At 31.5% G+C, this 26,095-nt stretch overlaps 1 protein-coding gene across 2 annotated transcripts; it reads right to left on the bottom strand.

The window, feature by feature from the left end:
* Positions 1-3,983: 3,983 nt before the first annotated feature.
* On the bottom strand, positions 3,984-12,985 carry LOC127738782 (myb-like protein X). Of its 2 annotated transcripts, none has more exons than XM_052250159.1 (4): positions 12,836-12,985; positions 8,674-9,215; positions 7,424-7,563; positions 3,984-6,561 (listed from the first exon to the last, which is right to left on the bottom strand). In XM_052250159.1, exons 2-4 carry the CDS (start codon positions 9,194-9,196, stop codon positions 6,310-6,312), a joined length of 915 nt encoding a protein of 304 aa, XP_052106119.1. In that variant the 5' UTR covers positions 9,197-9,215; positions 12,836-12,985; the 3' UTR covers positions 3,984-6,309. The 2 variants fall into 2 exon arrangements, with proteins under 2 accessions (XP_052106119.1, XP_052106120.1); XM_052250160.1 differs by having other exon boundaries at positions 12,840-12,985.
* Between the last annotated feature and the right edge of the window lie 13,110 nt (positions 12,986-26,095).

Here is a 26,095-nt window from a genome sequence, read left to right as displayed (position 1 = left end):
ATTAAAGGCTCCTGACTTGGGACAGGCACATAGAGATTGTGGCAGGGTTAAAACCACTGTAAATTCAGAAATTATTGCATGCATTTATTATTGCGATTTTTGAAGAATGGACAAAAATGCGAGATTAATTAATGCGATGTCAGGAAAATCTGCATACAGATATATGTATAAGATATCAGAATGCGAGTTCTGATTATTGCAATACTAACCTAGTCGCATTATTCGCATTAATAAAAACCTCGCAATAATTTCTGAATTTACAGTAGTTTGAAGGCGCCAACCATTTCCTAAACCTGGGACTGTGGTGTAACAGTATAACATAAGAACAAACTATAAAAATCAGTTTAAAAGGGCTTTACTCATCTGATCGATACAAAGACATACACAGACTGGCCGTGGCAGGGTACTTATACATCCCCACAACAAAAAAGACACTAAGTACAGATCTGAGAGTACTAGCAGTTACTGACAGCTAGTTCAAAGACAATATAAACTGTTTAAAAAATCATGCATCTAAGACTAAAATATCAATCAGTACACATTCAACATACAATGGATTTAGTGTAAAGACGTCATTAACATTCAGAGAAAAATATGGCCTTGTTCAATGCCAAGATACAGGTATCGAGAGATTGTAGAGCCATGGATTTGCATATGTATATAAAAATAATATTTAACTTGATTTTAATTTACTGATAAAAAAATCAATAAAAACTATTCAAAGATCTAATTACAGTGTTGAATTGGTCACCTTTAAGAAAAAAGTTTATTTCAAGGATCAATAAGTTAACCCGGATCGTATCTAAATTTCTGGGCTCGGTAAACAACATCTGCTTAAAAATAAGGATTTGCTTACCTGTTTAAAATAAGTTTTCTACAGGTACAACCAAACTTCCAAACCAAATCTTTGTATCTATGGAAGAATTTAGTGAAGGTTTTAAGTAATTTGTGGTAACTAAATCCCTGAATTAAGGTTCATCAAAAGGAATAAAATATGGCCTTGTTTACACCAAAAAAAATCTACTACGAGTACAGACAAACTGATGCATCTAGGAAAGTTTTAAGGCATGGCAGGACCTAGACATATAAAAATTATATGTAGTCTATGTTTCGGAAAATTAAAAACTTACCTGGAATTTGAAGTGCTTTTTTTCCAGTCTGCAGAAGATAGCAAAATAAACAAACACACAAGTTTCATTTGATACGGTCCACTCAGTTACACAGTTTAAATCAGCTATTGTTGGCAGAGGTCAATTTTCCATTTAAATCAATACTACTCACGACATTAATTATATATGAAGGGAGCTTCTCAAACCTCTTTCCCCAACTTAGTTTATTTTTGCACCTTCTGCAGAAACGAAAAATAATAAATAGCAAAATCCAGAAAAGTTTATAATTTTCTGAAACATAAAATGCATTTAAAGTTTATCTAGTTCCTGCCATGCCTTAAAAGTTTTCCAGGTGCACAGGTTTGTCTGTACTCAGAGTAAAGTTTGTGGTGTAAATACTGCCATATATGCCAATAGGTAATGATGAACCTTAATATGATTGCTTATCAACTTCCTTTTTACCAAGTTCTTATAGCAGGGGTATCATTGGTAAGCAGTAGCTTACAGATTTATTTGTTGATGTATAAAAAAAAACTTTAACCCCAGTCCACTTATCGGTAAAATACAGAAAAATGAAAAAATAGTTTCTTTTTCTCTGGATACTATCTTTAGTTCATAATAAACTGTTATCACAGAGATATGTCTCGCCTTTTTGTAATTTTGATAATGCAAATGTTGAAATTAAAATAGCAATACTTTAACATGTAAGTTATGCAAATATTCAAAGTCGATGAACCATGACTGAAGGTACATGGCTAAACAATCTCCATGGAATGAGATGTGCCAATGCTAATACAACTGCATACCAAATACCATTGACTTATTATAAGTCGTTCCCTTTAAACAAACCTAAACACAAACATTAACTTGTAAACTATGTAAAAGTTTCAAAGTCAATGAACCATGATCAGGGGTGGGGCTATATAATCTCCATGGAAATGATACTTGCAAATGCCAATAAATTTGCATACCAAATATCATTGACTTAACATTAGCAGTTCATCTTAAACTGATCTAATCACAAACTAATACATGTAAACTAAGCAAAAGTTTCAAAGTAAATATACCATGACTGAGCGGGCAGGGCCAAATATTCTCCATGGAAATGAGATGTGCTAATGCTTATACAACTGAACACCAATTAACATTGGCCTACCACTAATGGTTCCCCTTGAACTGACCTAATCACAAATACATGTTAACTTAGCAAAATTTTCAAAGTCTATAGACCATGACTAAGGGGGCAGAGCCAAATAATCTCCATGGAAATGAGATATGCCAATGCTTATACAACTGCATATCAAATATCATTGACCTACCACTAGTGGTTCCCCATAAATTGACCTAATCACAAACTAATACATGTAAACTATGAAAAGTTCAGTCAATAGACCTTGACTGAGGGGCGGGGCCAAATAATCTCCATGGTAATGAGATGTGCAAATGCTAATACAACTGCATACCAAATATCATTGACCTACCACTAGTGGTTCACCATGAACTATACCTAATCACAAACTAATACATTGTTCACGCTGCCGCCGGAAACAGCACACCTATGTCTCGCTTTTTGACTCCGTCAAGGCAAGACAAAAAAGCTTCTGTCCAAGTCTCATAAAATTTACGAAGGTTTGACAAGGAAACTGACGTTTAAAAAATCTTTTTTTAACAACCATTTGAATTAAAATGTTGATGCTACTGAAGCTGAAAATGAGAGCAGAATGTTTGATCATTATGTATCGCTTTTGCAACAAAATTTTGTAGGCTCAACAATAAAAAGAGTTGTAGGATGAAACTAAAAAACTTGACAGACATTAAATGATCTGCATAGTCTTCAACAACAGGCAAGTGTTTCAGTTTTCTTGATCTTTTGCTTTCAATCTACATTTGTCATTTTTAGTATTAAATGGAAAACAATTAAAAAGTGAAGTAAGGCATCAAAAATAGGTCATTTTGAACACATTTAATACCTCAGCTGTTGAACTTGACCACAAGTTTGCACTTACTGCAAAGAGGTGTCATATTTTGATGATGGGTACTTTTTTCTGAGAGTTACAATTTTTTTTTAAGTTTTGGATTAGGTCAGTGGATGATGTAACTTATAAAAGAGGGGCGAAAGATACCAGCGGGACATTCAAACTCATAAATCGAAAATAAACTGACAACGCCATGGCTAAAAAAGAAAAAGACAAACAGACAAACAATAATACACAGAACACAACATAGAAAACTAAAGACTAAGCAACAAGAACCCCACCAAAAACTTGGGGTGATCTCAGGTGCTCTGGAAGGGTAAGCAGATCCTGCTCCACATGTGGCACTCGTCGTGTTGCTCATGTTAGTACAAACCCAGTAAATAGTCTAATTCGGCAGGTCACATTCGTGAAAAGGGAACAGGATTGTAGTTTCAACATTAGGAACATATCCGCTATCATCTGTGAAACGCATATTCCATAACGGTCAACCAACTCGTGATGGCGTCCGTAAAATTTACAAGGGATGATTTCAACTTCACCATTTGGAACTCTTGGTTAATAGCTTCCTTGTGAGCAGCAACCCTTTATCAAGGAAATCATGATAGGAAATACAAGCCCGGGAATATATGTGGTGTAAGGATTGATTGATTTTTGGGTTTTATTGCCACTTTCAACACTCTTGACTACATAACAGCACCAAGTAATTAGTGGTAAAGAAAGCATGTGTGTCTGGTAGAGAACTACTAACCTTTGACTGAAAAACAAACAATCCTAATCAATTAAAATTGGAGTGCAATGCAACTGCCTGAGTGGGGTTTGAACACACAACTAGTTATGATTGTAGAAGAACTACTTAGACCACAAGGCAATCAAGGGCTTTGGCGCAAGGGAAAAATGCTTAAAAATAACATAAGCTTTATTAATTAACATCTAAAATCTGATACTGCATACAAAAATTAACATACAAAAAGTATACAAGTATAAAGTAAAATATAAATATGATGGGTAGCAGCTACCATTAACAAATGTAAATTATGAGAAGCATCTTAAATACAGTTTGAAACTATCTTCAAAGAACCAATGCTATTGATTGGTAAAGGTAATACTTACAATGCTGAGACTACTCAACCTAATAAAAAAAAAAGAACCAACTACGAATTTCTGTTTTGGCCCAATTACCAAATTTTTAATTTCCAGGGTACATCAAAACATTGTCATATTTTCAGACAATTCACATAACATTTATTACCGATACTTTACAACACAAACCATTGATGTGTAAATCAACAGCCCTGCTTAGAGGTTTGTTGAATTTAAATTTATCAACAGCTCTTTAAAAAATGTATAGCATTGATATCAGTAATTCTGGGGTGATGGACATCTCTTCAAGTACTTCACATGATTTTTTTTACTTCAATACCTTAAATACTATGGCTCTGTATAAAATCTAAAGACTAACCACATACAACAAAGATTAATATCAGAAAAATACACTTGGCCTGTATCAACTAAAAAAGCCAACAAAATCAATACACACCAAAAATTACAAATTTAGTAAATGACTTGCTTATTAATCTCGTACTAGAAATACATTACCAGCACACTCAAAATAATATAAAGTAACAGTATAGATTTGGTTATCAAAATTTCAACAAAATAATAGTATATTATATACTTGAACAAAGGAAAGGTGCTTTGTCCTATCATCTTTTACAGCCTGTCTTTGTCTTTAATCATGTTATATTTGCTTCTTTAACATAAAAAAAATTTGAAAGATGTTCTCTGCTCTTTCAAAATATGTGTCATTGTGGGTGTTTTGTGCTTTGTAAAATAGTGTATAACTAATTTTTGGAATCAGAGATGTAGGAATTCCAGGAAAATATGGGATCCACTATATCATCTCTTTCAGTCACTACCCCCCTCCCCCCAAACTGAAGCCTTTATGGTGTCAATGGTATGAGGTAAACTATTAATTAAGTGGATTTTCTGTAATAGTAAATTGGAGCAAGTACTGGAAATTTTGTTTTAGTAATTAAATATATAAAAATTTTCAGCATCATTATCATCTTTGTGTATCATTAGCAGTATGATGTTTTTAAATAATGTCACATCTAATTGTTTCATTGGCTTCCAAATGACTTAATGATTTGTCAATGACATTGATTATGTGTTACTTTGTTTAAATGTGTTTACATGTTTTGTTTAAATGTACTTTAATCATTCTAATCATTTATTGTGCTTTGTTTTGTAATTCATTAGATTGTATAGCTCAAATTTTGGGCACCATGATTGGTTAATAAAATATCTTGTATCATGATGTTCCCTCACGGTAGTGAACATGATGTCACAACAGTTAGAGTCATGATTGAGTGAACTTATGGTATCTGGTATATAACCCATATACCAACAGAAGGTGGGTGGCATAATATGACATGTGACTGTTCTTATTCAATGAAAACGTGCTAATTTGGTCAGAAGTAGGATAAACAATTTGACATGTATGCTGTGTAATGTTTTTAAGTGCAAGTGGTATTTTTTTGTAGACACTATTTATAAATTTAGAAGGAAAAACAAATTCAAAGATTATGTCTGTACATAAAACAGGATTAAATGGATATTAACAAATTCAAGATTGTATAATCCAATACAAAAAAAATGACTGCACCAACAACAATTATGAGTAGTAATTATGAAATTTTAAATTTCAGTTGCCTGCATTGTTTCAGATTATTGTTATAAAAACATTAGTCAGCAATATTTTAGGAAAAAATAGTACAATGATATTCCTAGGACTCTGTGCTCAAATGATGTTTTTCCTAAACCATAGTCAATTTTATAACATCTACAATATAATTAAATACAAAGCAGATTGATTGAAACCTTGTGAATTTAGACTTTAATGCATGTACATGTATTTGATTTTTTATGAGTATTCAACCATTTAAAATAATGTGACAATGATCCAAGCTATTCCTGTTATGTTGCTATAGGCAAATTGCAATGTTTATCCAGTGCATTCTATTAGCAATAATAAAAACATTGCATACATTTTTGAATTTTCAGTAACAGTTTTAATATTAAGAAATGAAAACCATGGCAAGATTTCAATTCCTACATATTGTCTTTTTTACATCCATGATTGTTTCTACGAAAAATAAATAACTAGAAACTAGCTTTAAATGCTGATACATTTGTCTTTATGTGGAAGACAAATCACTTGGTCCTTAAAATTTATAAGGTCTGAAACACCTTGGTCTCTCTTGAAGTCGTGACACAGACCTAGCATATTCATCAGCATTGTATTCTGGGTACATTCTACGGTACTCAGATTGCCAGCCTGCAACTTCTTTTGCTGCTTTCTCTTGTACCATTGCTTTCCTCTTTCTTTCTCTGGCTGATAAACATCTTCTTGCTGTCTCTCTTTTCTTTTGTCTTTCATGGTGGTCTACCAAGGCTTTCATTGCTGCAGGATAAACCTGAAATTTTTATACTATGAATATTATATCAAAATTAAACAACTGCAGTAAGATTTGGGTTACTAAAATAACAAGCATTCTGGGAGTATTGCCTGGCAATACATAGTCCCCTACCAGTTAAAAAATCATTCTACTAGAACAAAATGCTAATTTGATCTATAACTTGTCATGGTGTAAAATTTATAACAAATATCAAGTCAATATCTTCAAGCATGGCGAAAAAAAATGTGGAAAATTGATTTTTTGAGTGAATTTTCTATGTCCAAGGACCATAACTCTGCACAAAATCATCAGACCGGACCAAAATTTGAACTTGGCCCAGAAACTTGTCATGATTAAACAATACACCAAATATCAAATCAATATCTTCAAGCACGAAGAAAAAAAGTGTGGAAAACTGATTTGCCGGACTGACGGATGGACAGACTGACGGAGTGCAAACCTAAAGTCCCCTTCGACTTCGTCGGTAGGGGACTAATAAAACAGAAAAAACTTATCTGTTTTTTTCCTCGAAAATAAAAGAAACTGAAACAAAATATTATTTATAAAGCTAACAAGCATAAGAATTGTCATACTCCAAATTTGTCTTTTAGAAACAATAGACTTATTGATGTAGGTTATCACTATACTGTTGTTGTTGTGAAATCATTGCATCTTGAATTTATTGGGGATTAATATTCATTTGGCTATTAAGTTTTAAAAATGACAATAATGCTTCATTTATTATGAATGTTCATGTTTTCACTAGCATATGTTATGCATGGGGAAGCATCATTCTATTTTGCATTTTGTTTTATCCATTCATAACACATTTATTACTTATCAGGATAATTACAGAACTCTATCTTGATTTGATACTTACATCATTTGAAGCACGGACATTAAATGACTTTTTGACACCTGTCTCTCTCTCTTTATCACCACATCCATAAGCAACAAATGGTGGTCTGTAAATTGGTGAAGATTTTGGTCTCAATTTCTTAGGTTTCTTCTTTTCTTCAGCTGAACAATAGACAGAACAAAACATTAAGAATTAATTTATGTTAATTGTAACTGCAAGTATTTTTATACACATAATTATCTTATATCTCATTCTTTTATTATCCTAAACATTTTCACTTTGCAAATGTTGTTCTGTTCACAACTGATAGAATTTGTGATTTTTTATAGAGATTCATTCTTATTGTAATTCAGATAATAAAATATTCTAGTTAGTAAAAAATGGTGATTTTTGGTGAATCATTACTAAATATCTCTTTCAATACTACACAAATAAAATATGACAGGGTCATAAATCAGTCACTTAAATATAGAATACATACTATGATGTATATACTTAGATAATATTAATAAAGATTATCTTATGACTTCTAAAAGAGTCTCAAACAACTGTACATGTACATTCAAATCTATAAGAAATGACCCCCTTTTAACATGTTTAATCTGACAAGTATGAATGCAGACATTCACTGAACTAGCACACAATTTTATTTAGGGGCCAGCTGAGGACCACCTCCGGGTGCGGGATTTTCTCGCTGCATTGAAGACCCATTGGTGGCCTTCGGCTGTTTTCTGCTCTTTGGTCAGATTGTTGTCTCTTTGACATATTCCCCATTTCCATTCTCAATTTTATTCTACATGCAACATCAGATATTTAGAATTTGTAAAAATTTTATCCATAGGAAAACATACAATAAAATGTTAATTTCCCTAAGCTAAATGCTCACTTTCCAAAATATTATTAAATTTCAAAATCAGCTTTCAAGAAGAACCATATTATATTTTTGTCCATTCAAAAAGTAGAATAAGACTTGCTACAGTGATCTGAATTTCTGTCTTCTTATTGTATTTTCTATGTTAATAACTTAACATTGTGAAATGTTATTTAGCATGTTTAATAAACAAATCGTATGTATTACATTTGGAAATCAGATCATTTGTTTACTATGGTTTATTTTAAGTTTTAAACAAGTATTGTCCACTTTATTTATACATTTGTGACAATGTCTCAGATATAGAAATATACACAAATAGATGATGGCACATGTACATGTACATTTGGCTATAAAATACATAATAATATATCATCCTTAAAATTACTTAAATGCTTACATGATTTCAGATCCAATTTAAGATCATCAGATTGTTTACAAATATAGGTCTTTAATCCTTTTGATTGTACAACCTTTTTATTGTCAGCTTGCGATTGTAGATTTTTTTCTGGTTTGTCATTACTGCCCTTTGATTGTACTACTTCATCTTTATTATCTTCCTTTGTTCTTATATCATCAGTTAATTTACAAATGTCTCTTTTTACATCTTCTGTATTTTGATTGTCTTTACTGTCATATTTATCCAATTTATCTTTTGCTTGTTTGATGAGATCATCAGATTTCTCATCATCTTTCTCATCAATAACTTGTAATTTTTGTTGTAATATGTCACAAACTTCTTCCTCAGAAGTTGTTTTTGAATCACCTGAATCTTGTTCAAAGTCCCAAGAAAGTGGTGTATGGGCATGTTCCAATTCTCTACGGTGTGTTCTGTATTCTACATTATTATAATATTCCGGTATATTCCTAACAAGATGAGATTTTTTAAACTGTAGTCCATACTCTGATCTTTTAAACACCATGTTTGCAATTTTTGTATTACTGAAATAAACAAACATAAGCATATCAATGTCATTACAAATAAATCCTTACTAGCAGAAAATCATTTTAAATGATGCTGTGTTCTAAATTTAACAAATACTAAGATTTTTAAGGATAGAGTGTGCCAACATGGTCAATAACATTTGGACATAATCATGATAATTGAAAAGCTAATCTTACTTTGTTTTACTACATCATGCAAAATGCAACAAAAAAATCATGTAGTAAATTTAATTCAGAGTTATTGTCATTCATAAAATTCCATTGCACTATAAAATGTACTTAACTGCAATTTAGTATATATTAATTACATCTTACATTTTTTTTTTTATTTTGTAATCCTTTAATGCAATTAGTGGATACTTTTAATTTAATCATCTATTAAGTGTGCCTTGATTGGCAGAAATTAATTTTCAGATTACAAATTCAATAATGTTAGTGTGTCTGTTGTACTATATAACGAGATTAGAAGTACAGGTACAAATGTAATTACTTAACAAATGTTGGATAATTTATTTCTGAATAATTACAGTAAATAAAAAAAAAAAAAATTGTCTGCAAATAACATTTGTGTTTTATTTTGTTGACAGAGCTGCTTCTTATGTTCCAGAATACTTTGAGTTATTATCTAGTTCAAAATAAATAGTTGACACATAATAAATAAACTGCTTCGCTGAGCGCAGCTAGATACGCCCGCAGAGGTCCAACCCTGAACAGTTGGGACAAAAATGGACACAATATTCAAGCTTGATTCAGGTCCAAATTTGGATTGTAATTAAATATTTGATATATTATAGGTTTCTGAATAAATGTAGTCAAAGATCTTGAAATTGGTTATATGAATTGAATTTATATTCAATTAAAGTTTTCTTGCTGTTGTGCAATACTTAGTAAATCTGTTGTCAGACTATAAACAAATAAAGTTCAATTAATTCTCAATGTCATATTAGAAATTTATGAAAATAAAAAGGGAGCTTACATCAATAGATATAAACAATTCACCAAAGTTTCATGAGAATTGGTGACAGAATTTTTGAGTTATTGTCCGAAAACTGGAAAATCACCCCTTTTTTTAATGAATAAAACCCCATAACTCAGAAATGTAAAATGTAAAATTTATAAAATTCTAAAGGGAGCTTACATCAATACATACAAACAATTCCCCAAAGTTTCATTAGAATTGCTGAAAGCATTTTTGAGTTTTTGTCCAAAAACTGGAAAATCCCCCCTTTTTTCATGAATAAAACCCTGCAACTCGGAAACGTAAAATCTAAAATTTATAAAAATTGAAAGGGAGCTCATGTCAATAGATATAAACAATTCACCACAATTTCTTGCAAGTTGGTGAAAGTATTCTTGAATTATTGTCCAAAAACTGGAAAATCCCCCTTTTTTTAATGAATAAAACCCCATAACTCGGAAACGTAAAATCTAAATTTTATTAAAAACGAAAGGGAGCTCACGTCAATAGATATAAACAATTCACCAAAGTTTTATGCAAATTGGTTAAAGCATTTTTGAGTTAATGTCCGACATGTTGACGACGGACAGACGGACGGACAGACGGACGGACGGACAACGGTATACCATAATACGTCCCGTAAACGGGCGTATAAAAAGTCAATGTATAAGCAATTTTTCCCATGTTTTTAACTCTTTGGATGCACATACATCCACGGGCTGCTTTAAGTGGGGATTTACTAACCTACATGTTTGTACATAAAGTTATTATCCTTATCAATGCTTATTACAAGGTGTTATTTTCAGTTTCTGGTAGGTCCTAAATTAAATTTAAAGAGAAAATATTTAAATAACTTTTGATTCTTTTTACTGTCCTGACTAATCTGAAATAGATTCTGAGGTAATCAATATCCATTAACATGATTAAATGAAGTGGAAGATTGAGTTCACAAAACTGCTGTCAAGTTATCAAGTTATTTACTGTTTACCAACAAATATATACATGTATATACAATATAGGCAATTCTAATAGTCATTTTAGGTAAATGATATCTGTGGTTTTTTTTTTTAATACTTAATTATACTCTACAGCAGGTTAAACTATAAATACAATCTTTGAATAACAGTGCTCTAAATAAAAATCTAGATTAACAGGTCAAATTTCCCTTACAGTCCTTTAGCACTGTTGGTTGGCATTACTTTTTTTTCAAGGAATTTTTTACATTTTTGTTATCATATTATAAAACATAGTCAAATTTTTCCAGGCAGATTTTTTTCATAACCCATATTACTCTAAGTACTCTTTAGTATTATCTCAGGGATCTCAAAGGGATGAACTTTCACCAGAACAAAACCCTGAATGCTGTGATTGATTTATATCATTACTCCTTTTGTTGTAGGAATAGTGATAGGAGATAGACTAATTTATTATATTGATTTTATTTTAAATTTCGGAATAACCAATATTATCATAAGCCGTCTCTTGTAACTGCTAAAAAGTAAAACCCAATATGAACCCGAGAACCCAATATTTTATCCCAAAACTCTATTTTGTAGGGAGTAATAAAAGCTTCAAAAGTACTTTTAATTCTCTTTTCTTTAAGTTTTCCAAATAATGTTTTTACTTTTCAAATGAACTAATCCTTCAGTACTTTTTTATATTTTTACATGTATTTAGATAGAGTTAGCTGCCTTTAGAATAATTACGTTTCCCCCTTTCTTGCATACAAGACACACAAATCGAGTTCCTGAAGTTATACTGCCCTTTTATTGAGTAAAATGACATATATCTTAAATTTTTTGTCTTTATTATCGGGTCCACATTGAGTTTTAGGGAGTTCTCAGGAAATCGTTGTATCCACTTGGTCACTTGTAACTACATATTTTATTCAAATGTCATATATAAGCCTTGCTTCTTGTTATCGAGGATGACCAGTCACCACAATTCAGTTGTCCTTTTAACGTCAAAGTCTTTTCCTGTCAGAGGTATCTGGGTTGCTATATGTAACATCAATGCAAGAGACTGCTCAACGTCTGTGAAAATGATAATTGTGGAGTACAAAGATTATTCTTTAAACTTTATACACTTTGTAAACCATTGCATTGGTCAGGTTTTGGACTGAACACGGGGCATATTAATATGACGATAGCAGTGGACCATCATAAAACAGGTCATGGCCCATGGAGATCCCTGCTCCTTACATGTAGCTACAAATGTGCATTTCCAATGTAGTATTATCAATGATTATTGTACAATGTATAAACAAAAATGTTGCTTCTACAAAGTTAAATATTTGCAGCATTCATTCCAAAATTTTACATGTAACATGCAAGTGGCATGTGGGTCATGGATGTCTTTTAACTTGGAAAAAACTTTGCTTTTGGAAAATAACTTTTGTAAACAATGGTCATGAATAGTATTAATACTGTTTACTCACATGATACATTAAGTAATCCCCTACCAATCAATGATCCATAGAAAATCAACCTTTAAATGTTCACAATATTTTACTGTCTTCTTATAAATTTAATACGAAAACAAACTTTATTACTGTTTTAGCCAAAACAAATCTAGTCGTAACATGTTTTATAGAACCGCGTATAATTTTATTTTGCCTGGCATCAAAGCAATTCTCAATTTCTTTTGACCATATACGAACCTACATCAAGTTATGTATAACTGAAAGTAATCTTCACATTCTGCTTTAAAAATGCCAGATGTAAACTGCGTTAAACTTTCTTTGACTTTCTGTCCAATTTGGTTTGTTTTTAAAAACGACAGGAAGTTTGGAACGAGTAGTAAATGCGGGAAAGAAACGGTCAATCATGGCTGATATCCGGATAACTTGGATATCAAATTTTTAAAAGGCAGTGTCGGCAAAATAAAAAAAAAAAAGCTATTTTGCCGGCTCTATTGAAATTTTCATATCTACTTTTAAATTGATTTAAAATTTACATACTTATACAAAATTTCAGTAACTTTGATCATAAGATGTCCTTGAGCAATCTTTGCTCTATCATTCATATGCATGTATAAAATAATAACAAATCATGTCAAATGTTATGGTCTATTATGAATATTAAATAGAAAATACATATATATATATGTCGAATATATCATCAAGTTCAGCTGCTTAGGCTTATGACCTTGCATTCCCATACATATGACAGAGTTGTCAAGTCACAACTGGAGATTTGAAAAATTTCAGCTGGAGTTTGGGCCTCATAACTGGAGATTTTTTTTTCGACATATTTATCGCCGTTTTCAGTGTTCATTTTGATGATAAGACTACATATTTCCCCTTTTTTTAAGATAACATTATTACTATTAATGTATTCTCTCTGTGTTGTTACCACGTGATATATTTTTCAACACTAAGCTATATACTATTTGTATGTGATTTTTTTTCTTTCCTTGTTGTTAGTGTGTTTCTCAGTTCCACCATCCATATTTAGCTCTTCAGTAGGTACTATCTTTAATTTACAGATCAGCGTCCTCTTCAGGCTACCTTCAAACAAAGCTGTCCATTTTTTGTTGAACTGCAAACCGCATCTGATGAAAAAAAACTGATAATTTCAAATAGTTGAGAGGAATATCTCTAAGAGATATATGTAGTCAACATTGATCTAATAAAGAAGAAATGTGAATCAGATGCATTGAGATCTGTCACCAAAATGTCCACTTGGAACAACACAAGAATCCAATGTACAATTGCAAAATGTGTGACGAGGATGCAGACTCTAAAAAAACAACAAGTGTTATGTGTAGCTCATGCCTAGAATGGCAACATTTGTCGTGTGCCCGATTAAAAAAACACCAAATTCAATGAACTAGTTGAGATACAAATGTAAATTTTAACTAACTTTTATACAAAATATGAAGGTACATTTTTAATTGTGATACATTCTGCTCTTAACTGCTTTGAGTGGTATAAAAGTAGCAACTAGGTTATATATATAATTTTCAAAATTAGTTTAAGTGACTTTTACAAAATTAGGTAAAACACAGCAATTTAAAGCATTTATGTTAAAGTTTATTAATTGAAGTTAAATTCCTGTTTTAATAATAATTCATTCTTACCAAATTATTCAGCATTTTTATTGTGACTTATTTTTACAGTTTCAATATGTTTTTGCTTGACAATGTTTTTAAAATGTTGTGTGAATTTAGTGTATTATGTATGCTATTTATATTAAATTGAAAAAGATAATATTTCAATTTTCAATGAAACAAATGAACAAATACAATATGTAGGTCCTGTAATACATGCCGTCCGGGATGAAGGTCGGGAAAATTTGGACTGCCACTGCATGGAAAATGAGGGTATATTGGATAAGGACAGAAAATTTTCATTGCAACAGGCCACATACAAACCTCTCAAAGAGTTGTTGCAAGGGTTCTTTATGTGCAAAGAACGTGCCATTCTCTTTACACGAGGCATATGATTTACCGTCCGTATTCTGACCGGATATGACTGCGTACTTGTACATCCCAAACGGACGCCCCACTTTGGCAAGGGTTTTACTGCCGATCGGAAGAAGACCAAGAGTGATCATATATTTATTCCTCGGTCACCTTTGAGAAGGGGATATTAATTGAAAGAAAATTGATACGATTAGAAAGATCTGATGCAATACTGCAATATCCAGTCCAAGTGTTACGCACTATTTACATATCAACTTCACAAATAATACATCTGATGGTCTTGAAGTATAGATTCTAGGTACTGACGTTGTTTATCATCTTTATAACTTGCTATATTGTTCTTTTATTTGTCTTTGTAAATTATTAACCTTTAATGTTTAGTCCATTTATGGTAATATCCTTTTGGCGTGGCTCGGTACTTATACATCCCGCAATTATGTTGTTATGCTATGGTCATTTTATGTATTCCTGTCTTTCATTTTTGCTTATGTGCTTTGTCTATATGCCATTTTGTTTTTCTTTGTTGCCATATTTGTTTATTTTATAGTGCCGATTAAGATTATAACACAATGTTGACTGCTGTACCCCTAATTTTGACATTTTTACCTATTATGTCTGTTTGTTTTGTTCACACATTTTTTAAGTCTTGATGGCATTTCTATTTGCAGGGTCATTAGAAATCAATTTCCAAGTGTTATACAAATTACAGGGTATCGAAATTAATTGGATGCAGCATATGCGCATTTCGAATCAGTGGACTTGAAACGAAAACAGTGTTTAGGAAATCCGAAACCATCAAATACTGTTAAACAGAAGCACAGACAACATGCTAGATACATTTGCACCGTGAGGAGACATAACTTGAATGTGTTAGCATTGTTATATGAAATCTAAACATTTTTCACGAGGTTGAAATATCAAAGTTTTATCATGCAAGTACAAAAGCACTGGGTACCTTACTTTTGATATCATCAAGGACTTTACTAACAGTGGCATACGGTTGGAGTCATCAATAAGTGTCCAAAGCATATAACCTCTGTAACAGAAAGAATCATTTAATTTGTTGGGCTTCAACTTGTACCATCAGAAAACAAAAACAACACAAAGGAAAATGTCCGCATTTAGTTTATTGTTTAAGTAAAATGGACTTGTGTGATATTACAAACTTATTCGTTACAATAACATCCACATAATTCACCATTTATGTCGAAAGTGTGTTTTTCTTGTTTCTGTCATTTAAATATAATAAACTTCACCCAGAGGAAAAATAATCCCATTTTGACTGACAACAATGCAAATTATTCTAGAGCGCCATCAACGCACAGGAAGTGGGCTACGTCAATGTTTGTCAGTTTATTATACTTGCGATAGTCTACACAAAGACGAAACAAACTATAAGTAACACTAAATGCTTACAAAATTCTTGTCTGTATTTTTCAGATTTGACGTTCTGTTCATGGATTCCAAGCTATTGTGAGTAATATTGTCTTATTAATTTTGTCATAAGGCTTTGCAGAGATCCCTGTTTTGCCCTTTTCAGCAAGATTTTGTAAACAGGTACAGATACAGACTAATATCTTATGGATTCGAGATTTCTATAGCAAAAGAATAAGGTTCTTCAAAATACACCGTTTTAGTATCGGTCAAACTTGGATCGGATCTTTTAGTTGGATGTATTACAGCTGACATATATTGATGGTATATATGCTTATAGATTTTGCGGTGTTTTTAATGAAATTTTCCTTAAAACTTGACATTGTCGATTTTTCACGATTTTATCATGCTCTACCCGATGGAACACCCAATTCTATGAAACGTTGAGCCTATTCTTTACATTTGGTATTGATAGCAAATAATAGTAGGACCCCACTTGCAAATATATAGATCATAAATTTATAGCTATCAAATAGGGTAGAGATGTAAACTAACTCTTAGTGAGATCAGTTCATGTGGTTTAATATTATAGACTGAATTAAAATGATTGATATAAGTGATAACATTGTTGAATTCACAAAATACGACTATGTCAACAAATGAGCCTACGTCTTGTAGCTTAAACAATCCAACTGAAATATGACATATTGTTGTATAAACACCTCTGTTTCTTATTCATTTAAACGAGATGCACATGTTAGCGTCAAACTTTTCTTTCATATGGCACATTTCACCTTCTGCTTGAATTCGTTTCAATATCACAATGAACTGATAATATTGCGTAATACTTTCAAAAACTGAAACCTTTCCTCCCTTTTATTCAAAAACAAGTCACAGGCTTGAAAACATGCATCAAGAAGTAAGGAAATTAAATAGCAAAATGCGAAGTTGTTAAACAAGAATATATACCATGGTACTTCGCTGTGTGATTGTTTAGTATAAATAGAAACTTAAAGACGAGTTTGACATTTGATCTTTGGCAATCGACATGAAATCATTAACGTAAGAGAAATTTATATCTTCCTGAGAGTAAAAGCTTAATTTAGCACAAAACCGATATATTTATAAAGCATGGGATGTCATGAATTATAATTGGACTAAAACTGAAGTTAATAAATATAAACTGAATAAGTGAACGAAAATAATTTGATGACTCGCTAATTGAATGCCGTGGAAACCAACGTGTGCGCGATATTGGATCAATTTCTGTTCCATAATGAATTTGTATAGCAAGATAAAAATAGTGATTTTTGTTCATGTCAAAGGATACTACTTGTAGATTGATCAATACAAATGTTGAGGAAAAATGAGAAGTCATGCTGATAAACCTCCCTATATTTACAGTTTTACGTAAGTAATGTCTTTTTTCAAATAGTCTATGTACAGTTTAAATAAGTTTGAGAATATATTTCCTTTCACGACGGGTGTAGTTTCTGTTATCATATTTTCATTGTACTATAAAGTTATATTCAATACAGTGCATATATATATATATATCCAATTAGATTGTAAAAAAACTTATTTATTTCATGTTTTATGTAAACTTAGTTTTTAGTAATCGATGTAATTATCAGTATACAATTGTTTTGGGTTTTTATCAAATATTTCACGTCAATCGTTCAATAATTGGCAAAAAGGGGGAACAAATATTTTCTAAATCTCTGCAATTCCATAAAACTATGTGAAACTGTTCGAACTGATCATGTTCATCGTACTAACACATTAAACTATAATAAACATGTACGTCTCGAAAGTTTAGAAATCATAAGAAAATTTTAAAAGCATTTCAATTCTAGCAATAATTAATTTAACGTAGATTTTCTCACTATTCCCAAGAATCATTCTATAGTGTCACAGATCAAAACATTTTATGCATTCGTTTCATGGAAGGATGCACATTACAAAAACCAATTCCACTTTAGTTATTCCAGCAATATTATAGCTGTGAAAAATCGAATAACTAATTCTGTTGGTAATATTCTTCCCATTGAACATCATACAACTATATGACAGTTTTGATAAGACCCATCTTTGTCTCAACATTGATTTATATTTTTGTCTTAAAGACGAACTGTCAACATCCATGTAATGTTTAATCAGTTTAAATGTTCGTCGTTGGAAGGGTTAAAGAATATTATATCTGCAAATCAGCATATATAAACAGAATAAGGAAACAAATAAGTAATATAATATTGGTTGACGAGACTTGCCGAGTACGACACGATATAAAGTGACAAAAAAGTAGTATACAGCTTTCACACTCCCAGATATAATTTATTTGAAATGTGTAAAGTAAAATATTAAATAAGTAGAATTCAATTTAAAAATCTGCATTCTTTTTTATCGTTCGTCCAATATTCAGTTCCGGTTTTCGGTTGATATTTAACCTTTTCAGTATTTATTAAGAAAAAAAGGAGACATAATTTAGATCCAATAGCAGAATGAGGCATTAATGTCTTTTTAATATAATGGATACATGTAAAATCCATTAAGTCTATTAGTTGTAATTAAAGTTCCACTACATGTACGTTTCATCGGCATTCCGGTATAAATACTTTGTTAAAGATATACAAAAGGCAAGTGGCCAAATCTCTATAAAGGGTCAATTCTATTAAAGTTATACAATATGAATATGTAAAATTTGATTATAATATAAATAAATATTGTTTATGTGAACGGACTGATCTGACATTCAAGTAAAAGTAACGTTTTCTGGATACCTTCTTACTTAATGCTAGCGCAGTCACGAAATAACCAAATAAACCCAGGTTCTTTACATAAACAATGAAGACCAGTTCTGCCCTGGACACCTTGTCACACTAGGGGACAAGTGTCTACAACAACCGACATAACGGACAATTCTCTGGGAGGACAAAGCTAATACTTGACCGGGAAATGATTATGACAAGTATAAGCCAGCATTCTAGGAAGGGAAGTCTTAAAGAAATAATACCTAAATTATCATATTTATTTCATACCAAAATACACAATAAATATTCTTATATTATGACAGTAAGTTGTACAACAATACAGAAGTTAAATAAAGGGGGAAAATGTATTACTTTAAGTAGGGCTTTTAAATTGTACCATTTGAACCATTTTAGTCCCAAGTCCTAACGTTTAAACCCTAATTAGTGCCAACACATTTAATAGACGAAGTGGTCCAGAACAGTAATAGTAAACAGCATGGCTGTAATGACAACTGATAATTACCTTCGAGGAAAGTATGAATTCTGGACAATGTATTAAATGTGAATTCAGTATATAATTAATAACAAAATGACTTAACAAATGGTACTTTCTTAAAATAAGATTTGCAATTTAACCAACACAATCTTACCTTTAACTATTAATAACCGGTTTAGAAAAGGAGTACAGTTATTGTGTACATAAACACAGGTGAAAATTTTCATGTAAACAATAGTAATTATATAAAATGTAAATATGCTTAAACTTAAAAGGGAGCTAATAAATTACTCTTAATTCCAATATTGCCACATTCCTCCCCACTTAAAGATCAAATGTCATCATTTTATCTAAAAAAAAATAATGAAGAAATATGTAAACGTAATGTAACCTGTATATAAAAAAAAAATATCTCAAAAATGTTCAATAAATATGTATACGAAAATTCAAAATATGTATCAAAATATGGAATATAAACAAATATTGGTCACCTAATGTCAATGTTTCTTCGCTTTTATTATTGTCCTTGTCAGTGTATTCTTCACGAAATTAAACTTCAAATGTTCGTCCCTTGAATTATAGTATTTGTCCTCTAATTTTGTTTTTTTTTCCCTTCTCAACATATTGTTTACGGGTTTCTTGAGCCTCTTCCTTGGCTTTTCGCTTCCTTTCCTCAACTTTCTCCCTCAATTGTTTTGCTTCTTCCCGTTCCTTTACGTCTCCCACTCGATAAGGCAAAACATCCTTCGGGTCAATGGAATTTTTATTGGCAACCTCTATACATCTATATTTATCTTCAGAGCATTTATGGTCCTTAACGAGATGTTTCTTCAGTACCTGTAATTTCCTTCTAGACAAATCACATATCTGGCAGGTATATAAGGTCAACTTTTCTTTATGTACACCTCCAAAGTGTGACTTGTACTCGTTAAATGAGCGATAATTGGTTTTTTCCACATTCTTCTATGTTACAAAATGCTCCCACAGCTGGCCATAAATCTCTCAAGTGATCATTTTGAAAACTTTTATACTCATTATCACATACATGTAATTGCAACTCCATTCTGAAAATACATAATTAATAAACATATAAATTTGCCTATTTTCAATAAATCTTTTCACAGTAATTCACTGAATTCAATCTGCAAAAATCTACAGTAAAGAAAAAAAATATTCATTATTCCTGTATATATTATATACAAACACAAAAATTATGTACATATGCATACCTTCTAACAATACCATTTATGATGCCGTGTGGGCCCTTTCACAACATCACAAACAGTAATGTAGACAAGTACTAAAAGTAAATGAGCGAAACAATAAAACAAAATTATAGAGTAAATATTTGTCTATGTGAACGGACTGATCTGACATTCAAGTAAAAGTAACGTTTTCTGGATACCTTCTTACTTAATGCTAGCGCAGTCACGAAATAACCAAATAAACCCAGGTTCTTTACATAAACAATGAAGACCAGTTCTGCCCTGGACACCTTGTCACACTAGGGGACAAGTGTCTACAACAACCGACATAACGGACAATTCTCTGGGAGGACAAAGCTAATACTTGACCGGGAAATGATTATGACAAGTATAAGCCAGCATTCTAGGAAGGGAAGTCTTAAAGAAATAATACCTAAATTATCATATTTATTTCATACCAAAATACACAATAAATATTCTTATATTATGACAGTAAGTTGTACAACAATACAGAAGTTAAATAAAGGGGGAAAATGTATTACTTTAAGTAGGGCTTTTAAATTGTACCATTTGAACCATTTTAGTCCCAAGTCCTAACGTTTAAACCCTAATTAGTGCCAACACATTTAATAGACGAAGTGGTCCAGAACAGTAATAGTAAACAGCATGGCTGTAATGACAACTGATAATTACCTTCGAGGAAAGTATGAATTCTGGACAATGTATTAAATGTGAATTCAGTATATAATTAATAACAAAATGACTTAACAAATGGTACTTTCTTAAAATAAGATTTGCAATTTAACCAACACAATCTTACCTTTAACTATTAATAACCGGTTTAGAAAAGGAGTACAGTTATTGTGTACATAAACACAGGTGAAAGTTTTCATGTAAACAATAGTAATTATATAAAATGTAAATATGCTTAAACTTAAAAGGGAGCTAATAAATTACTCTTAATTCCAATATTGCCACAATAATATAAATAAATATTGTTTCATGTTGATGTGTTAACATTGCATAGGAACACATACCAACTCATAATAAGAAATAGAACATACATTGTATTTATCTAAAAGGCATAAAAGACGATTTGTTCTTACATATTCCACCCTATTCATATTCTTAACCAAACAATGACAGAAAATCGAACCTGCAAATAAGACCGTAAAAATATTTTTTTACCGTGCATTGGGGTTTGATTATGAAAATGCTTATCTTTGCTATCAACTTTAGATATCAACAGACTATATTTTATACATTGAATACGTGTAAAATTGGCCAGTATGAACAATTTGCACTCTGATACTATCATTATTGATATGAATATACATTGGAAAACCTTATTCTTTAAATGCATGTTTACAATGGCAACACATTTGTGTTTTGTTTCAGTTTTTAAAATTTCTCTGCAATCTTTTTCTTATGAAATTTATAAACAAATACTGCAAAGAACGAGACAGACAACACACTTTTAAGATTTAATATGTTATTTAAAATTTTGAATTATAACAAATTTTAGGGTAGCACATAAAACATCTACTATTCAAAAATAAATTTAGTCTATGATTAGGAAGATATCATTAACTTTGGGTGGGAAGGAGGGCTTGCTCTAATGCAAAAATCTCTTTACAGACAGTAAATCAAAGATAAAAAAAATACAGCTACATCAAAAGATGTAGCTTCATAAGATAATCAGGTACAACCGTGTTGGTTTTAAATATATTAATATATAAGGTCACGTTCAAAGATAGCTGTATTTGGCCAATCTTTTCTGAAATATTGGTTCTCAATGCTCTTCAACTTCGTACATTGCTTGGCCTTTTAAACGTTTTTTATTCGAGCGTCACTGATGAGTCTTTTGTAGACGAAACGCTTGTCTGGTGTAAATTTGTTTAATCTGGTATCTATGTCGAGCTTATTGTACATACCGTTTTACAGGACTGTATATTTATATACATAACTGACAACGCGATTGTGTCTGGTCCGTACTGTTGATTGGTTGACAAAAATTGAAAGGCATTTTAAAATTAGATTTTATTTCCCAATAATTGTCAGCACGTGCTTCCTGTGAACTGAACAGTCTGTGGATAGTGAGTCTGAGAGGTCACCCGTATTGGTTTTACTCTGTTACAATGGCATTGGAAGCGACCATAAAACATGCAAATCTGCATGATTTGTTTATGTTCCTGAAAATAATTTATAAATGTTTTCCAATTAAGAAGAAATTGACGTATACTGTAAGATCAATAGATTTATCTCCCCTAGATATAGCGGTTTGGAAAAAAATATTTTTTGAAACCATTTTAGAATTTAAAGATCATTTATTCACATAAATTTAGTATATTTATTAAAAAGTGTTTCATAAAAAAAGAATTTTTATTGAAAAATATTGATTTTCTTTTTATAACGTTGTAAATGAAAACACAATTAAATACTTATTATTTATATCTTTAATACTGTCTATATATTTTAAATTTACACAATGTCATTAAGTTTCAGAGAGTTTATGGACACATATATCTTGCATTAGCAGGATACTTACTTAATGACAACAAAGGTTAAATATCTGAAAAACACAATCATTACGACGTTGGGATTTGTCAGCAAGTCTTGATCTGCAGTCGTTAAGAATTTGAAGTTAAGTCCACATCATACGACTCCATCTTCACTAGTCAAGGGTAACGATCCCACCTTCCTTTTAAAAATTCACCGACTCCAATTTAGAGCATAGAAACTGCAGCCATTCCCTGACAATAATAGTGCTTTTGATGTCATTGTTTACTTAAACCAACCAACACATTTGCAGAAATGAAACCATTGTGAAAGAGAAATATATTTAGACCATTTGGAGCCAACATTTACTTGTCCATGAGTTTGCATTAAAAATTGAGGATTAATGCGCTCCATAGTATACTTATTTAAGATTTCCGGTAAAACTAGGGGTTATTTTTAGTATTAGGCATATGTAGTTTTAGCCATGAAAAATGCATATTGTATATATTTCACATCAAGTGAAATCAATGTTCATGTCTTGACCAAACCAGCTCTTTTGACAAATCTACTTCTGAACAAACACACAATCATGCCTTCTCTGAAACAGTCATAGTGATGGGTCTATACTGGTACGGTCATGTATTGGTATGAACGGGTATGCCTGTAAAATAATCATATTATGATTTGTTTCTTATACATACTGCTAGTACATGGTCTTATAGCGGTATACAACTGTTGCCTTTATTTGTATAAAAATTTGGCCTTTTTATACTCTGAGTGTCCCAAACAATATAGATCTCTACTAAACTTACCATAACTCTAAAATCTAAATCTAACCTTAATACGTACCTATAGCCTTAACACTCACCCTACCCATAAAACCTAATACAAACCTATAAGACAAAGTTTACCCAGAACTTACTTAACCGTAACCATAAACGAACCATATTTCTTAAGCACAAGGACCCGTAAAGTAAAAGAAAGCCCAAAATGTATACACCAAAAACCAATCTGATATTTGAAAGGAAGACTGCATCCAAAGTAATCTCGAGAAAAATCAGCTTTTTTTGAGTCCGAGGGTGAAGTATTAAAATACGTACAGTATTGTTACCGTGTTGCCCTCTAGATGTCTTTTGATTAATTTTGTGGCATGGATGCGGTGTCACTGACGTTTGTCTCACAAATGGCTTTTGATACCACAGCAAAACCCGTCTAAGGTCAAACTTAGCTAGAGGGAGTTGAACCTAAGCTCTAGCATTCACATAATTTATGAACTGTACGTTTCCAAACAAAATATATCATTTGAATCATGACCATACCGAAGCATTTGCAACTGTGTAGATGGTAACATCGAAGGCTGATAGTTTACCAGTAGGCCTAGCTGTAGTAAAACATGTTTGATAGGAAAACCGTACGTTTGATACTTGTTTCTAGAATAACCTTCAGTTAGAAAATTTAGGATCATTAAAACGTTTTAAAGAAAATTTAGGGTCTAAATTTACAGGGTGTGAATAAACCACATAAACACGTCCGAGGTCAGCTTTGCCTAAGGTATTTGCAATCTTAGCTTAATCACAATTGTAGATAAATCTGTAGTAAGTTAACTTGAGGTCTTGTTATGTTAATGTTAATTTCGGACAAAGTTAATTATCACACTCTAAACGTGGCTTCATAGTACAACTTTTAGCGTGTTTCCGTACAGCCCGTAACAGTAAGAAAATCAAATCTTTACAGTGCCCACAAATTAAGAATACGAACCTGCACCAAAAACATGATTTGTAGGTATGCCCCGAATTAAATTGACACTCGTCCTAAATTGCTGAAATGGTAAATAAAAATGCATAAAATTCTTTAAAATCTTTTGTTTCCTCCTGAACTGAAATTGTCATGGGGTATCGCCTAAATGTTTGTAGTGCTTTTTTCTTTCAGGAACAGTCATTCAAAAGAGTTAAGTTTAAAACTACAATTGGAAACTAGACAAAACAAGATTACTGTATAAAAACGTTGCCCGTTTTAGATATTTGAGATCCATTCAAACATTTTTTTTTATTTCCAATATTCAATTGATAGATCTAATTAACCTTCAAAAATGAAATCCAGTTTTCAGTAAATTGATTCTAAATCTGTTTAAGTAAATAAAATTTGTTAATAAATAAAAATGAAAGTTTTACCATCTTCATACAGAGAAGCACCTTTGAATAGACATTACTCAACTCTATCTAATTACATAACCTGAGGAAAACAATCGTCATGCGAACGAGAAATGACTCATTTAAAAATTAATTTATAGACCAAAAATGTCATGATTAACAACCATCAATATAGTTTGTCATCACGACATAGTGTATCATTACATCACTGAAATTTTATTGGGGGTTATGTATAAATGCCATGATGAGCTAAATAGATATACACGATTTACGTGGGTTAGTTTATTTGTTTGTGAAAGGAATATCCAGCTTAATACTTAATAAGACAAAAAAGATCAATCATCCGGAAACTTACACAAGAAACTTAGTTCATTCAATTATGTAATAAAAAAGCTTCATTAACATATGTGATATTTCCATAATAATTACACTCTAGATAAAATTATGAATTTCTACTCATCCGGCAGTATATCTGTCATCAAAGTGGGTTACGTTTTGGCTCTGTGGAATGCATAAATCCAAAGTCACATCTGGCAGCAATGGTGACGTTGAATCCGATGAGTGCCACGCTCTCTGCGTAATAAAGAAACCTTAAAAGTCTATGATGTGTCTGTAAGTGGCCAATTGTTTGCCCGGGCACTATCCAACTTTACCACATTTCGAGTGTTAGTCCAAATCTGCCCATCATTCCGATCAACCTACCTTGGAAACCTACCATTTGTATTTATTGTGTTAATTGGGTTTTCAATTGTCCTGAATATACATTAAATAAGTATCACTAGACATTCATTAAGACGTTTTCACATGCAAAATAAGAATAGAGGAGCAACATATATAACCTACTGTTATTCTTTATATCGTATGAATAAGAGCAAGAAAACATTATGCAATTAAGATCAGTCTAAACATTTAAGAAAAGTTACCCAATGGATAATGCACTCTAACAAAATGCGTCAAGAAAAAAGGGTCCATGTCCCAAACGCATTAGTCTTAAGATATGAAAAATTACTATGGCTTAAA

Source organism: Mytilus californianus, unplaced genomic scaffold, assembly GCF_021869535.1.
Source record: "Mytilus californianus isolate M0D057914Y unplaced genomic scaffold, xbMytCali1.0.p SCAF_4, whole genome shotgun sequence".
In the NCBI taxonomy this organism is placed as follows: Eukaryota; Metazoa; Mollusca; class Bivalvia; order Mytilida; family Mytilidae; genus Mytilus; species Mytilus californianus.
This window is presented reverse-complemented; position numbering and strand designations above follow the sequence as displayed.

Bases quoted from the DNA above. Each gene is read 5' to 3' on its own strand.
- LOC127738782 (XM_052250159.1), bottom strand. From the start codon at position 9,196: ATGGTGTTTAAAAGATCAGAGTATGGACTACAGTTTAAAAAATCTCAT. The intron at 7,564-8,673 runs GTAAGCATTTAA...TCTATTGTTCAG, and splicing joins TAAATTGGATCTGAAATCAT to CTGAAGAAAAGAAGAAACCT. The intron at 6,562-7,423 runs GTAAGTATCAAA...TAAAAATTTCAG, and splicing joins ATGTCCGTGCTTCAAATGAT to GTTTATCCTGCAGCAATGAA.